Raw genomic sequence first — 16,125 nt, 5'->3', positions numbered from 1 at the left:
TGTACATATCAGGCTCTCTGCACTTAAGGGTGTTCATTCCCCTCACAGCCCTGTGAGCTGGGAGCTGTTATCACCCCTGGGGACAGGTGGGGAGATGCTTGCTCAGAGTCACACAACAGGTGGGGGGCTGGGACTGGGGCTGGCAGAGTGACTCACATCCACACCCAGAGCCAGGACACCACGCAGCCCCATGCTTGGTGGGTATGATCCTGGACCTGGCTCGGGAAGGCTGAGGCTGCAGACCCAGCCCACCAGGGACCACCCCTACGATTCACTGCAATTCATGGAGCTTCTCCCAACCCCGGTGCCCTCAGCAGTCACGAAGATCAAATGCAAAGATAAACATGATAGTTCTCGCACCGGATGGAGAGCACGTGGCTGTCAGAGGTACGACTGCCGTGAGCAGCAGAGCCTTCAGGTCTTCAGGAGGCTTCCAACCTTCCTTTAAGAGGAGCGAGGACTACCAGTCTCCCCCACCACGTGGGCAGGAGGGTTCCCCACACTCCACTAAGGGCTTGTTTGCAGGGAGCGAGCAGTGTCGCTGTGGCTAAGGGGGGGCTCCTGAGCACGCTCCACTCCCAGGCAATGCCTGACGCCACTGGCAGTGATGAGGCCGAATTTCTCCTTGGGATCCCGCACAGCACCTTTGCTTTCCTCTCGGAGGCTGTGCCATTGTTGAATGTTTCCTGCCGAGGACTCAGGATTGTGCAAGCTCGTTGCTACCTCAGTTTCCCTGGCTGCAAGCTGCTCCTTTCTGCGGGGCAAAGGGGAGAAAAGGATACTAGCATGTTAGCTGTGAAAGACACACCGCCAGCAAAGGCAGCTGTGGACTCTTACCCAAAGAGCATCTCGTTGACTCTGCACAAGCTCCCGAACTTCTCCAAGCCTGTTTCTTCATCAGACAAGGGCAATCAAACCATCTTAGCATAAATGCGGTGAGGAGTAAATGATAAAGGAGACCCGAACATGATTTGAAAATGTTAATGTGTCCCATTGCATACTTGGCCTTAACCGTGGCAGGGAGCAAAGGGTGCCCTGGGTGAACCCCTCCTTCCCTCTCCATTCAAACCCTGACTGTAAATCTTCACAAGCTCCTTTGAAATCAATGGATACAGAACCTACCAGTGAGGATTTCGGAGTGAGGGCAGAGTTGAGAACCAACCCGGGTGGCTAGATGGTGCTACTTATTTGTGTGTTTTGCACCCAAGTAAAGCTATTGTACGTCTTCGATTTCTTAAAATACTTTTTTTATTTAAAAAAATACTTTAGGTTACATAAATGTTACATAAAAAATATAGAGGATTCCTCTATACCCTATCCCCGGCCCCTCCCACACTTTCCCACATTAACAACATCCTTCATTAATGTGGTACATTTGTTACAATTGATGAATTGGTTGGAACATTGCCACAAAGCATGGATTATAGTTTACATTATAGTTTACACTCTGTCTTGCACAATTTTGTAAGTTATGACAAAATATATTATAGCCTGTATCTGTCATTGCAATGTCATGTGGACAATTCCAGTGACTCGAAAATGCCCCCACATCACATCTGGTTTCCCTCCCCACCCCCCAGAGCCTCCGATGGGCACTGCCTCCACATATTGAATTTCATGTTTTTTAATCATCATTTTGGAAATTATTCATACCTTTGCGTTCATAAAATCATTAAGACAATAAAAATACATCACATCCACTTATCAAGAGAATCTAATCTTGGTGCTTAAGAGCTGAAAAAATAACCTTGCCGGCTGGGACTATTTAGGGACAAGCAGGGAGCGAAAGGATGGAAGATGGATGTTTTAATAAGTCAGTGACAAAAAGGATTAAAAAAAATAAAAAATAAAAAAATAAGGCAGTGACAAACGGCAACTGTGCCAGGTGAGCCCCATGGTCATGGCCATTGCCCTGGGGAAGGTTTCAGTTTAAGGTGGGAAGGGAGACAAATGAAGAGGTGATTACCACCAAACGATGGGTGCTGATGTCCCTGGAGGACTGGGGACTCGGAGAAAGCAATGACCTGAGTCTGGGGGCCCCAGGTGGCCTTGCAGAGGAGGTGCTCGTGAGCCAGAGGACATTCCAGGAGGGAGGGCTGCCTGATCACCCACAACGTGCTGAGGGTCTTCCTGGCGGGAGCCGTTGGGCTCACAGGGGAGGAAGGTATTCCCGTACCAGGCAAAAACTGTAAGGCATAATCAAACCTAAATCAAGACTTCTACAACTATTATGTCGAGATAGATTTAAAAAAATAGCTGACATGCAACCATTTTTTGAGCTTATACCAAAATGGCATTTTCGTATGTTTAAACCCAGTACCAATTCTAGAAAAAAGCAGAGCACACCTCAAATTCTGATCACTCTGCCCACATAACAAAAGGAGGTGGAGCTGTTCTTACCCAATTGGATGCTTCTAGAATAGACCACTTTCTGGGCCAGGTCAAAGCTGGGGTGTCTGGAAGTGGGTCCTGGGGCACAGGGCTCCAGCAGGGAAGCCATCTCTGTGATGTTAGGGGATCTGGCCCACTTGGAAGGAGGGAATAAGGAGCAATGGGATAATGGAAAGAAGGGTTCCTATTCAAGTCCCTTACTGCTCTGGGCGAGCTGCTTACCCTTAGCTCCCTCTACCTAAAAGGAGGGTGTGCAGGCACCACCAGGGGGGACGGCTGAGGGCACCCGGTGTGCCAAACCCCGACACAAAGATCCTCTGCTTAAAGGGGGAGAATACAAGCGGGTGGGGGGCATGTCTGTGGGTGCAAGCACCCCATGGGCAGAGGCTTGCACGTCTGTCCTCCTGGAACAAAATACGGGACTTTGGCTTCGTTTTCCCAGCGCCTGTGGACCGCCTCTCCGGCCCTTCTCCCGTCCTCTCTACCGATCACCGCACCAAGGTCCTCCACCTTCTTCACTGCACACCTCGATCCATCAGGCTCAGTGGCAGACCCGGGAGAAGACGGCTCATACCCTAATCCCGGACCACAGACTCCTGGGCGCTGCTTCTCCTGACCCCACAATCTCGCCGCCTCTCCTGGGACCCTGTGCTCACCAAGAGTTTGAAGAAGTGCAAGACAGGACGTGCCCCGAGGCCGGTGCGTGGAGGGTCCCGCACGGGAGAGCTCGGGTGGCCGTGTGGTCTTTGCTTCCCCCACTCGCAGGGCCCTTCCCCGCGTTCGAGGAACCAGCCCCCGGGGACCTCGCCTTGGGCGAGCGCGGGGCTCACCTCGGGCTCCTCTGGAATCCGGGGGCCTGGGTTTATTGGGGGAGGGAGGGAGAGAAGGCACATTGGGCAAAATGAAGCCGCCAAACGAGAAATCGCGAAGGACTGGAGCAACCGCATCCCCAAGGCACAACCGAGGGGGTGGGTCCCACCGCTCACGGCTGGGGAAACTGAGGCTCGAGGAGCAGGCGAGCGCCCAGGGTCACGCGCACCGGTCGGGGCGTGGCGGGCTCCGCCTCCGGGGCGCGGGGATCGAGTGAGCCGCGTCGCAGGGGTCGGGGCGTGGACACGGGGTGCGCGCGCGCGGGGCTGCGCGTGCCGGGGCCGGCGGCGGCGGGAGACTGGGCGCGAGCGCGCGAGGGCGGCGCGGCTCCCGGGGCTCGGCTGTCGCAGCGGCGCGGTCGCCGCGGAGGGACCGCGGCCGCGGGCGGGCGGGAGGCAGTGCGCAGGCGCGCGGGCCGCAGCGGGACATGCTCGCGGCGGGCGAGCGGGGCAGTCGGTGCCTCTCCGCCCGCCCGCGCCCCGGCCGCCGCGCGCCGCCCGCCCCGCTCGCCGCCGGCCCCGCGCCCCGGGCGCCCCGGGGCCGGCGAGGGGCGCGCCCGCGGCCGGCGGCCGCTGCATGGCGCTGAGATGGCGGGAGCGCCGCGCGGCGGAGGCGGCGGCGGGGAGCCCGGGGGTGCCGAGCGGGCGGCCGGGCCGGGCGGCCGGCGCGGGCTCCGGGCGTGCGACGAGGAGTTCGCGTGCCCCGAGCTGGAGGCGCTGTTCCGCACCTACACGCTGCGGCTGGAGCAGGCGGCCACGCTGAAGGCGCTGGCCGTGCTCAGCCTGCTGGCGGGCGCGCTGGCGCTGGCCGAGCTGCTCGGCGGCCCCGGCCCCGCGCCCGGCCTGGCCAAGGGCTCGCACCCGGTGCACTGCGTCCTCTTCCTCTCGCTCTTCGTGGTCACCAACGTCAAGTACCTGCAGGCGCCCCAGCTGCAGCAGATCGGCAAGCTCACGCTGCTCTTCAGCCTCACCTTCGCGCTGCTCTGCTGCCCCTTCGCGCTGGGCGGCCCCGCCAGTGCCCGCGCCGGGGCGGCTGCGGGGCCCGCGGCCGCCGAGCAGGGCGTCTGGCAGCTCCTCTTGGTCACCTTCGTGTCCTATGCGCTGCTGCCCGTGCGCAGCCTGCTGGTCATCGGCTTCGGGCTCGTGGTGGCCGCTTCGCACTTGCTGGTCACAGCCACCTTGGTCCCCGCCAAGCGCCCACGTCTCTGGAGGACGGTGAGTGCCGCCCGCGCGTCCCCCATCGCGGGCTCGGGCCCACCTGCCTGAGCAGGGCCGGGAGGGTGGCGCGCTTCTCTTCCTATTGCGCGCGGGTGGGGAAACTGAGGCCCCAACTTGGGGAAGGGGGACGCGTTCAAGGTCACTCCGTGAGTCGGAGACGCAGAGTTGGCACCCCCGGACCCAGGCTCTTTCTAGAGTTACAGTCGACAAATCCCTCGTGGGTGTCGAGTCTGGAGATGGGGACACGGGCATAGAGAGGGGACAGGTTCACCCAAGGTCATGCAACTGGTGAGCGGCCAAGCTGGGGACCAAAGTGCGGGTCCTCAGGCTCTTGGCTACAGCCAGCCTCCGCAGGCGCGCCCCTCCTCGGGCCCTGGGGTGGGGGCAGTGGGCCGAGGGAGCGGGCACCTGGCTGGGGGCGGCGCCGCGGGCTCTGGGCCGAGCCGCCCTCCCACCCCGCGCCCGCCGGAGTGCACAGGACCGGGACTCCTCTCTGGCGCCTGCCGAGAGCTCGCGGGGTTCGCAGAACCACCATCCCAGCCTTGCAAACCCGTGCGTCTGAATATGTGTGTGCGCGCGCGCATGGGGGGGCGGGGCGAGCAGGGAAGGACTTCGAGCCCTCCAGTGGCCCTGGCTAGCCCTTTATGGACCTGTCCCCGGCCCAGAGGGAGCAAGGTTTGGCCAAATCACCCACAGCGCTCTGGTCCCTGCCGGCCCTTTTTGGCCGCCAATTTGACCTCTGGCTCTGGCGCGCGCTGAACTTCGTTTCTGTTTTAACAGCCCGGAGGGATAGACGGTGGTGAGGATGTGGCGGATAGACCTGGCCGCCAAGCTGGCCGTGGTCGGAGCTGGTCGTGGGCAGGCGGCGGCCAGGTGCGCAGGCACTGCCCGCCCAGGGCTGGAAAGGTGCTTGAGGGAGGGTTTTTGTTTTCACCTCTGGCTGCAGTTTAGCCAGAGGGTGGTGTGCGCAGCCATCCTGGGGGAGAGGTGAGGGGCGTCCCTCGGAGAAAAGAAAGCAGAGGGGGAGATCAGGGGCACCCGGAGAGGCTGGACAGAGTGAGCTCGGTGCCAACAACTGGGGAAGGGGATAGGGTGTCAGATGACCAGCGGCTATGGAGACCTGGAGGGCCAGTGCCCAGGGCAGCAGAGTGGCATGGGGACCCAGAGCTGGACTTGAATTGCAGGACATGGAATGAGACCCTTTCGGGCTCAAAGCCATGGGTAGGGCAATGGATGGGGAGTTTGTGGAGGGAAACTGGGGGGACTTGGCAAAAGGGACCCCAGGAGGTGGGGACAAGAGACGAAGAGAAGGAGCTGGTGAAGGCCAGGGACAGAGAGGCTGGCTGGACGATGGGAGCTGAAGGTAAAGAGCAGAGGAGCCAGTGGCCCAGCAAGGGGAGGGGCTGGGGGTCCCCAGGGCTCCTGCTTGACCCCTGCCCCCTCCCAGCCCTCTTGTCTGTCTGTGTTTATCAGGGCCTCCTGCTGACCTCCAGGTCACCGGGACCGAGGCCTGAGGCCAGGGTGGCTCAGGTGTGGGAGATGGCGGGTGCCCCGTGCCCCCCACCCTGTGGCTCAGGGCCAGGCTGTGTGCTGGCACCCGGGGAGTCAGCTGCTACGATAAAAGGCAAACTGAGCGTTTTCCTAAGGAGCCCGAGGTCCTTCCTTTTAGAGAATTAAAGATCAAAAAAGAGAGACAGAGGAATCTGCAAAGGTGTATCTGGGCACAGAGCTCTCTGCTCTCCTGGGGATAAGATGAGCCCCCCGTTATTCTCAGGGGACAGGCACCATTCTCAGGGAGCAGAAGTCCGGGTGGAATGCGACTAGCCCCGACTCCCTGGGCAGCGCCAGCCCTCCCGTCTCCAAGCCTCGGTTTCCTCACCTCCACAAGGGGTAAAATAGCCCTTACAGGGCCAGAGTGAGAGTTAAAGTTCCCGTCGGCAAAGCGCCTCCTGGAAATCTCCTGCCGCTTCTCCGTCGTCCTGGTTTCTTTACAGTGCTTGTGTGCCGTGCCACAGATGGGCGATGGGGGGTGGCTATCGATAAATAGACCAGGATCCATGCGGAGAAACAGGGAGCGAGGGGGCTGAATGCTCTCCCAGGGATTCTCGCTTCCAGCTGGAAAATTCTGTGAGCCGGCGAAATCTGTCCTTCACTAGCCCGGCAAGTGGTACCCGAGTCGAATGGCGAAGACACATTCGGCGCCTCCGTGGCTCTCCCGCTGTTGTGTCTCAGTTTGGACCCGTCATCCTGCGGTGGCACTGCCTGCTCGTGGGGCCGCTGCCCCGATTGGGAATTCTGGGTGGCAGAAGCTGGGGCTGCCCCTTCCCAGACTCCTGGGGCCTGGCTTGATGCGGTCGCTGGGCAGAGCGGTTGGGAGATGGATGGAAGGAAAGAGTGCTTCTGCAGTGGACGCTGCGTGAACCGCCAGCCCGCATAGGTGCTGCGTCTGTGTCCAGAGAGCGGTTGGGCGCTGCAGGAAGTGCGATTTGGGACTTAGACGTGGGCTCGAGCCTGGGCTCTGTGATGTCCCTGCCTCGTGCCATCTTCGGGAGGCTTTTGGGGTGTCAGGACCAGGGCTGCTCTGAGGATCCTTCCCCAATTGTAAGACAAAGAGCAGCCTGGACGCAGGGCAGCCTGCATGGGAGGATGCAGAGAGTGCGTGTTGAAATTCAGTTGAAATTCCTCTGCACTGCGCTGAAGGGGAGTCTGTAAAGAGTACATCCCTGTTCCCACCGGGACCCTGCCCCAGCAGGGCCTACTTAAGCTCCTGCTAATGGGGGCCAGAACTGGAGTTCTTCCTTCCCCTGCCTCCTTGCTTGCGGCCTGTTGGTTGTAACTAGAGATGAGTCCAGTAACTTATTATTATTATTTTTTATGATCTCTTTATTTTTTTAAAATGTTATATTAAAAGAATATAAGAGGTTTTTGTATACCCCCCCCACTCCTCCCACATCAACAGCCTCTTTCATCATCGTGGCACATTCATTGCATTTGGTGAATACATTTTGGAGCGCTGGTGTACTGCATGGATTATCGTTCACATTGTAGTTTACACTCTCCCCCAGTCCATTCAGTTGGGTTGTGGCAGGATATATAATGTCCAGCATCTGTCCCTGCAATATCCTTTAGGACAACTCCAAGTCCTGAAAATGCCCCCACATCTCATCTCTTCTTCTCTCTCCCTGCCCTCAGCAACTACAGTGGCCAATTTCTCTACATCAATGCTACAATTTCTTCCGTTATTAGTTGCAGTAGTTCTATAGTAGAATATCGGTAAGCCCACTCTAATTCATATTTTATTCCTCCATCCTGTGGACCCTGGGGTGGTGAAGTCCATTGTTTTTAATGGACTTACGTGTCTGAACTAAAAGCATGAGGTTCCTGAGGCCCAGGGAGGGTGTGCACGTGACTGCAGCCTTTCAGCAGCCCCGCTGAGGCAACGAGTCCATCGGGAGCCCACCGACCTGGGGAGGCCTTTGTGGAGCAAGCAGGGAAGCTGGCTGGAGGATGCTCAGCACACGTCCAGGTGAGAGCCGAGTGAGTGAGTGACACGCCGGGACCCCGAGCTCTTGGCGTGGATGGGAACGGGGGCCAATCCATGGCTTGCGTGGGCTCTCTGCCCCTGCGTTGCTGCCCTGTCTCCACCCCCTTGGGGGGGGGGGATGGGGTGGGAGCCATGGAGGGAGGGCTGGAGCCTCCACAGCGGGCAGCCTGGGACTGGGTGGGGCCTGGCCCGCTGCCCTCACCTTCCCCTCCGGCCTCCCTGCTCTGTCCCCATCACCCTTCAGCTCTCTCCGCCCCCTTCCAGGCAGGTCTGGGCTCCTTGCCTCAGGCACACGGGTTGGGGGTTCCTTCTTCCCCCTCCTCCTTTTAGGAACTTTCTTTTGTAACCCAGACAGGAAAGGGGGAGGGGCGTGAAGAAAAACACTTCCCCCACCAGCACCCCCAGAGGGCCCCCGCTGGCCAGGCAAGGAGAACGGAGCCCCTGGCTGTGGGCCCTGGAGTGGATCCCGTGCTGACGGGAGGGCAGGGGCTGCTGGATGGTCCAGGGCTGAGAAGAAGGCCAACAACTGGACAGCCTCTGGCCGCCAGTGCTCCTTCAGGCCCCCTGCTCCCTGTGTGCATGCGCGTGTGCACGAGCGGGGGTGAGCGTGCCTGGGTGCACGGGGGTGTTCTTCGCGTCCTCGGGCCTGACCCCGCCCTGACCTGCTGAGCCTGGATCTCTAAGGTTGGGGTCTCCTGTCGTCCTTTCAGAATCGAGGCTGTGCTCTGTGTCCCCAGGAGCCCCGAGCCAGCCACAGGGTCAGAGGGCGCCAGGAGCGGGGTCAGAGGGTGCCGGGAGCAGGGCTGCCGTGGTGCCGAGGCCTGGAGCATGGGGGGCAGTGGCCTGGGAGGACGGCCTGTGGCCACCTCGCGGACACGGGGCTCTGAGGGTGCAGAGGCGTCATGGGGGCACCGGGCAGGGTGCAGGTCGCGCTGACCGCCTTCTCCGGGGCCGTGCAGGCCAGGGGAGGAAGTGGGCGCTGGTGGCCCCTTCAGAATCGGAACGCAGGGGTTTTTTTGATAGGGAGCGACGCTGTCACGATGGTTTAGTCTTCCTCTTCCAAAATAGCAGCCCTGGCCTTCCGAAGGGGCCTCTGCCCGCGAGAGCAAGGGGTGGCCGGCGCAGCCGACTCGCCCACGTGCCCTGCCCTCCGGGAGTTCGGCAGCCGTCGATGGCGAGGTGTGGCTGCACAGACCGCGGTGGGGCGCCGCGTGCCCACCCACCACCCCCAGGCATAATCAGCCACTGCATGTGGGAGAGGGAAAGCGCCGTCTGACAGCGGGACCCAAACGGGGGAGTGTGGGCTGCGTACAGGACAGAGCCCCGGGCTGGCCTCCTGCCGGTTCGCCCCAACCTTGACCCTTTGCAACCCTGGCCCTGACCTGTCCTCATGCTGGGTCGGTGTCCTGCTCAGGGCTCCTCCAGTGCCTTCCCCTGGCAGCCCTGGCCTGGAGCCATATGGGAGAGCTGTACAGCAGAGCCTGCCCTGCGGGCCCTCCCCTGCCCCTCCCACACTGGTCCATGGCTGCTCCCCAAACTCCAGGCCTGGCGCCAGCGTGTGCCGGGATCGCGGCGAGATGGCTGCCTGCCTGCTGGGGCCTCTGAGGGGCCTGCTCTCCAGTTCCTAGGAGCACCATCGGCCCCCTCTCTGTCATGTGGGAGCACCATCCGCCTGCTCTCCACCCTGTGGGAGCACCACCCGCCTGCTCTTCCGCCTCTGGGAGCACCACCCGCCTGCTCTCCACCCTCTGGGAGCACCACCTGCCTGCTCTCCATCCTGTGCGAGCACCACCCACCTGCTCTCCGGCTTCTGGGAGCACCGCCCACCTGCTCTCCCACCTCTGGGAGCATCACCCACCTGATCTTCGTCCTCTGGGAGTACCACCCACCTGCTCTCCACCCTCTGGGAGCACCACCCGCCTGCTCTCCACCCACTGGGAGCATCACCCACCTGCTCTCCACCCACTGGGAGTACCACCCGCTTGCTCTCCACCCGCTGGGAGCACCACCTGCCTGCTCTCCATCCTCTGGGAGCACCACCTGCCTGCTCTCCCACCTTTGGGAGTACCACCCACCTGTTCCTCCACCTCTGGGAGCACCACTCACCTGCTCTCCACCCTCTGGGAGCACCACCTACCTGCTCTCCCACCTCTGGGAGCATCACCCGCCTGATCTTCGTCCTCTGGGAGCATCACCCGCCTGCTCTCCACCCTCTGGGAGCATCACCCAGCTGCTCTACCACCTCTGGGAGCATCGTAAGCACAGCTTCTCCCTGCACGACGATGACATGGCCCTGAATACTGGAGAGCATGTCTCTGTGGTCCAGTGCCTGCTGCTTCCTGAGCGTGGCGCCCCCAGAGGTCATGCTATTAGAGGCTGGGGACCCCGCTGTGCCGGAGAGCGAGACTGCTTGGGGGGTCGTTGAGAGTCGAGGAGACCCAGGCAGCCCCATGCGTGGGCTGGGGGGCCAAAGCTCTCTGCTGTGTCTTGCTGCCGCTGGGGAGATGTGGGGCAAGGAGCCTTCACTGGGGCAGCGCTTCCCGTGCCCTCGCTGTCATCGTCAGTGTGGTTTCCTACAGCCTCTGCTCAGTATCAGCCTCGTTAAGAGAAGCCGTCCCTTACAGAGACCTCGGCTGTGCCCTCCGCAGAGCAGGCATCAGCGTCTGAAATGTCCGTGCCTTGAGCGGGTGTTTTTTTCAGAAATACCTCCTGCCCTGCCGTGTCGGTGAGGAACCAGAGGGGTGCATTCAGGAGCCACTGTTTGGCCTGAGGATTGTGAATGTGTCTGCTGTTTTAGTTTTAACCTTGTCAGCTTGCGCACATCACGAATCTCTTGAGCCCTGGCCATTCTGGGTGTCGGGGTGGGTTCCGGTGCCTTGTGGGCCTCCGGGGGTGGGGGGGGGCATGCTCCTCTTGCTGCAGGTGCTCTGCCTCAGTCGGTTTGTGTAAGCGGCAGAGGTGGGGGTGGCTCGGCAGCTCAGACGATGCCCGTGGCCCCTCCGTGACTCAACAGGGACAGGGCGGGTGGGTTGGGGTCCAGTTTCTGAAGGTGAAATGATGTGAAGCATCATCGGGGCCTGAGGACTGATGGGGAGAAAATACATGGAAGTGGAGTTGTTAACATACCCCAGAACAGGTGTCTTTCGACCCAGAGTAACCCTTTCTAGAAAGCTCTGAGACGTCACTGTCATTCACTGTCAAGCTGGCGGGAACCCGCTGAGATGTGGGGGAAGTAGTTGTCATTTTGCCTACTGGCGCCGAATGTGCTCCTGGTACTTGCGTTCTCTTCCTGATTTCTCGGCCTTTCTTCACTCGCTCCTGCTGTCTCGCTCTGGCCCAGCTTTGTCCTCTCCCTTCTAACCTGGAGATGCGTTTTTGCATCCTCTGGGATGCCGGGGCTGCTGAGCAGGGAGCTGTGTGTATCCACGGCCGGCGGCCTAGGGTGGGAGCTGGAGCTGCTACTGTTCGGGGCCCAAAGCCAGCAGGTCCACCCCTTAGAGTTAAGATTGCAAATTTCCCATATAAAAATCAGAGCAAGCTCCTTTTCCCAGGGTCCTGGCGAGAACTGTCCCTGGGTCCAGTGTCTCCAGCTTCACTGTACTGGAGACCCAATTACAGGAGCTCGTGGGGACCCCACCAGACTCCCAAGGCCTGCCGCCCACACGCTGGACCCCAGGAATCCTGTGAGCCCGCTGTGGGGCCAGGTGCTACACACAGCGTCGTGGGAGCATGGCTCAGGCCTAACAGAGACTTTCAGCAAGCAGCTGCTTTGTTACTTGCAGAGCATAAGGGGTCCAGAAGAGCGGGGCTCTGCGCTTTTCCAGATATTTCCTTTGAGGTCGGGGAGTTCCCATGTGTGAAGCTGAGCTCCTCCATTCCCCTGCAGCCAGATCGCCGTGAGTGACCTGGAGAGGGGACCTCCTCAGGGCCCTGGGTGCATCCTTCCACGGAAATGGTTTGTGTGGCATGGGCCCCTCAGGAGCCGGCCCCATCGCCCTGACATGCATTTTTGAATGCTGCGGAGGCTCTCCTGGTGTGGCATGCACAGCCCAGGGGCAGCAGGCTAAACACAGGAGTACATTCAGCTGAGAGGCTTGAGTCCTAATCAGGGGTTACCTTGGAGGACCGTGGAATTCAGGGAGGGCTATAGATGGCCTGGGTGGCATGCTTAGGCAGGGGGCTGCTCCCAGGGAAGAGGGTGGATGCTTCTATGTCAGCAGCTTAACCCTGAGAGCCTCAGTTTCCCCCTCTGCAGAGTAGACAGTGGTAGGACAGAAGGTTCAGGAAAGGAGCCCAGGCTTTGGAGTCGGAGGTCTGGCTCAGCTGCAGGATCTCCCTCGCAGCGAGCCATTCACTCCTGGACACAGAGTCTTCATGTAAAATGGGAATGATGGTGTGACTCAGGTGGCATAGAGAATGTTGTAGTGGTCTACTGACGTGTGAATGGTTGTGCAAAGGGCAAGCAATGCTGACATGAATTAAAAAGGCTTCGAGGAGCTCCCGAAGCTGTGAGAGAGGAAAGAAACGGTACAGGTGAGTATTGGCTTACTTGCCTGTTGTTTCCAGAATAACTGGTTGTGTGATTGTCATCACCCTTTTTGTTTTAATTGTTTTGTGTGCATGAGTCCTCCTTAGGAAGGGTGTCTGCAAGGAAACCTGAGGATTCACATAGAGTGAGGATCAGAGGAGCTTCTGTCTGCATCACAGCAGCCAGCGCACAAAAAATAAGTGTCTTTCTCTTCCGTTGAAGCTGGCCGGGATGCCACAGGCTGCCGTAGCCACTGCTGTTCTGTGGACCACGTTCAGTTATCTGACCAGTAGCAGGGCGGTGGCCGTGAGTGCAGACCATCACCGAGCTGCTCGGTGAGCCGTGGAGAGACGTGGAGTGTGTCCTGTTACAGCCTGGGACCTTGGCCACAGGCCGAGGCTTTATTCCCTGGGAAGTGGGTGGTTCGGTGCCTGGAGGGGCCGAATGCGGGAGAACTCCTAAAGGCCCTCCATGGCCACGGGGATGCCTGCACCTGCCGGCGGAAGGGGTGGGTGTGGTTTCACTGCCCACGTGACCTGGACCTCAGAGCTGGACGTGGCCTTGGCAGAGCCTCATGACGGCAGGCCAGAGGCCCTGGGTGGACGCCTCCTGCTGCCTGACAGCTCACGCCAGCACTCCAGGGAGTGTCCACGTGGCGCTTCCTTTGTTCTCACGCCCACAGCCACTCTTTCCTCTGCACCTTCAAGTGACCAGCCCTGGTGGTTCTCCTTTTTGCCCTGCCCTCACCAGGCCCTTGTGTGTGTATGTGTGTGTGTGTGTTATGTGGGTAGGTGGGGGGTGGTGGCGTATGTTTTGTGTGTTGTATGTTATGTGGGGTATGAGTAATATATGTATGTTCTATGTATGTGTATGTTGTGTGTGCGGTTGTGTGTGTATGTGATGTGTGGCTCTGGTGCTCTGGTGTCTGTGTTGTGTGTGTGATTGTGTGTACGTGCTACGTGTCTCTGGTATGTGGGTATGTATGTTGTGTGTGGTTGTATGTGCTGTGTATGTCTGGTGTGTGTGTATGTTTGTGGTTGTGCATATGTGCTGTGTGTGTTTCTGGTATGTGTATGTGTGTATGTGGTGTGTGCATGGTGTATGTTGTGTGTGGTTGTGTGTGGTTGTGTGTACATGGTATGTATGTTGTGTGTGGTTGTGCATATGTGGTGTGTATGTTGTATATGGTTGTGTACGTGATGTGTGTATGTGTTGTGTGTGGTTGTGTGTACTTGGTGTGTGTATATTGTGTGTTGTGTGTACGTGGTGTGTATGTTGTATATGGTTGTGTATGTGGTGTGTGTATGTGGTGTGTATGTTGTGTGTGGTGTGTACGTGGTGTGTATGTTGTGTGGTGTACGTGGTGTGTATGTTCTGTGGTTGTGTGTACGTGGCATGTTGTATATGGTGTGTGTTGTGTGTGGTTGTATGTGGTGTGTGTTGTGTGGTTGTGTGTACGTGGTATTTGTATATGGTGTGTGTATGTTTGTGGTTGTGTGTACGTGGTGTGTGTGTATGTGTGTGGTTTGCGTGCGTGGTATGTTGTATATGGTTGTGTATGTGGTGTGTGTGTATGTTGTGTGGTTGTGTGTATGTGGTGTGCATGTTGTGTGTGGCGTGTATGTGGTGTGTACGTGGTGTGTATGTTGTGTGGTTGTGTACGTGGTGTGTATGTTCTGTGGTGGTGTGTACGTGGCATGTTGTATATGGTGTGTGTGTTGTGTGTGGTTGTGTGTATGTGGTGTGTGTGGTGTGTGGTTGTGTGTACGTGGTATTTGTATATGGTGTGTGTATGTTTGTGGTTGTGTGTACGTGGTGTGTGTATGTGTGTGGTTTGCGTGCGTGGTATGTTGTATATGGTTGTGTATGTGGTGTGTGTGTATGTTGTGTGGTTGTGTGTGTGGTGTGTATGTTGTGTGTGGTGGTGTGTACGTGGTGTGTACGTTGTGTGATTGTGTACGTGGTGTGTATGTTCTGTGGTTGTGTGTATGTGGCATGTTGTATATGGTGTGTGTTGTGTGTGGTTGTGTGTATGTGGTATGTTGTATATGGTGTGTGTATGTTGTTTGTGGTTGTGTGTACGTGTTGTGTGTGTTGTGTGGTTGTGTGTACGTGGCGTGTGTGTGTAGCTAATGTCTGGCCAACGCTGGCACTGCCTCTCTTCCTCAGTGCCCCGGGCCTGGGTAGCGGGCACAGCCTGCTCCCGCCCCAGCGCTGCCTAGTGCCTGGCGCCCGGGGGTGCCCGCATCTCTACCTGGAGCCCCCAGCGCGGCAGGGGGGCCGCTGCACCTGAGGAGCGTCCTAAGGGCCCTTCTGCCGAAGGGAAAGCCCCACTGGGAGCGCTGGGGTGGGGGAGGGTCGGGCACACCCAGCTGCCTCGGGGTGGGTGCGGGGCGGCCGAGGAGGGACCCCGTTTTCTACCCAGCCCATGGCCAACGGCTGTGGCCGGGCGTGGATGGCGGGTCTCAGGCATTCCCTGCTCCCGCAGCTTCGTGGGACGTCGGCTGGCGTCCTGGAGCGGGCCTGCGGGTGGCGTGGAGGGGACTGGGTGGTGCGCAGCTGGCTGACACGGGCAGCCCCGGGAGGTGAGGGGGCCGTGCTGGCGGGGGCGGGTGCAGGCGGCGCTAGGGGCTGCGCAGGGTGGGCCGGCCTCCGTGTGCGTGAGCTCCACAGGCCCGAGCCTGCGCCGCCTCCCACCCCGTGCTGAGCCGGGTTTGGCTGCCCTGGCATGAGTGCAGCAGCCAAGCCTTGGGCTGCCGGGCCTGGCCCTGGCGCTGGGCGGCGCTCCCCAACTCCTGGCTTTGACCCTGCGCCTCGGGAGGCCCCCTTCTCCCGTGTGGCCCAGCACCGCTGCAGGGGGAGCCTTTGGGTGGCCAGGCCCGCCTGACTGTGAATGACTGAAGCTCAGTGCACGAAGTGCTTGGGCTGGCAGGGGCGCTTCAGGGAGCCCCGCGCTGTCAACTCTCAGCCCGCTCCCCCTGCCCGCTCCGATGGATGGGTCCTTGCAAGGGGAGGCAGAGGTGGCACCTCCGGGTGGCCGCGTGGGCAGTGGGGTCCCTCAGGGAGCAGGGGCAGAGCGCGGCAGGAGCGAGCGGGCCGTTCTAAGGTCCCGGGGTGGCTGCTGCCCAGGCCTCAGGCCAGTCCCTGAGGCCGGGTAGCCCCAGGGACCTTGCCGGGCTGGCCGGTGGCCGCAGAAGCTCTGACAGTGGCCTTTCCTGAGTGTTGGGGATGGATATGGGGCGTGCACGGGCTCTGTGTCCTGCAGGCCACTTGCAGGCGCAGGAGCAGGCAGGTGCTGGGGGGTCTTCATGGAGAGCTGAGAATTACAAACTGTGAAGGGGAGAGGTCGGGCTGGCCAGCACTGCCTGCCTGTCGGGTTCAGGAGGACACTCAGAGGCTGAAGGCCTGGGGGGTCCTGTGGAGGGGAACTGGGCCGTGGCGCAGACCGTTCTGGAATAGCAGAGATGCGCACGCCTTGGGAGATCTGCAGAGCGATCTGGCTCCACGTGGGGTGGCTCTGGAGGGCGGAGCCTCAGGAGAGCGGCGTCGAGCAGGGTCGGGGTGCCGTCTGTCCC

The 16,125-nt window shown here is 59.8% G+C and overlaps 1 protein-coding gene across 1 annotated transcript in view; it reads left to right on the top strand.

Moving 5' to 3' along the window:
* Positions 1–3,848: 3,848 nt before the first annotated feature.
* The window catches only part of ADCY1 (adenylate cyclase 1), a 207,670-nt gene continuing 195,393 nt past the window's right edge, over positions 3,849–16,125 (top strand). Inside the window, exon 1 of the mRNA XM_058296659.1 lies at positions 3,849–4,475. Within this exon, the coding sequence (XP_058152642.1) occupies positions 3,849–4,475 (627 nt within the window). The remainder of the gene's footprint in view (positions 4,476–16,125) is intronic.

This window comes from Dasypus novemcinctus, chromosome 5 (assembly GCF_030445035.2).
Source record: "Dasypus novemcinctus isolate mDasNov1 chromosome 5, mDasNov1.1.hap2, whole genome shotgun sequence".
Taxonomy (NCBI): domain Eukaryota; kingdom Metazoa; phylum Chordata; class Mammalia; order Cingulata; family Dasypodidae; genus Dasypus; species Dasypus novemcinctus.
Note: the sequence above shows the minus strand (reverse complement) of the source record. Positions and strands in the feature narration are given on the sequence as shown.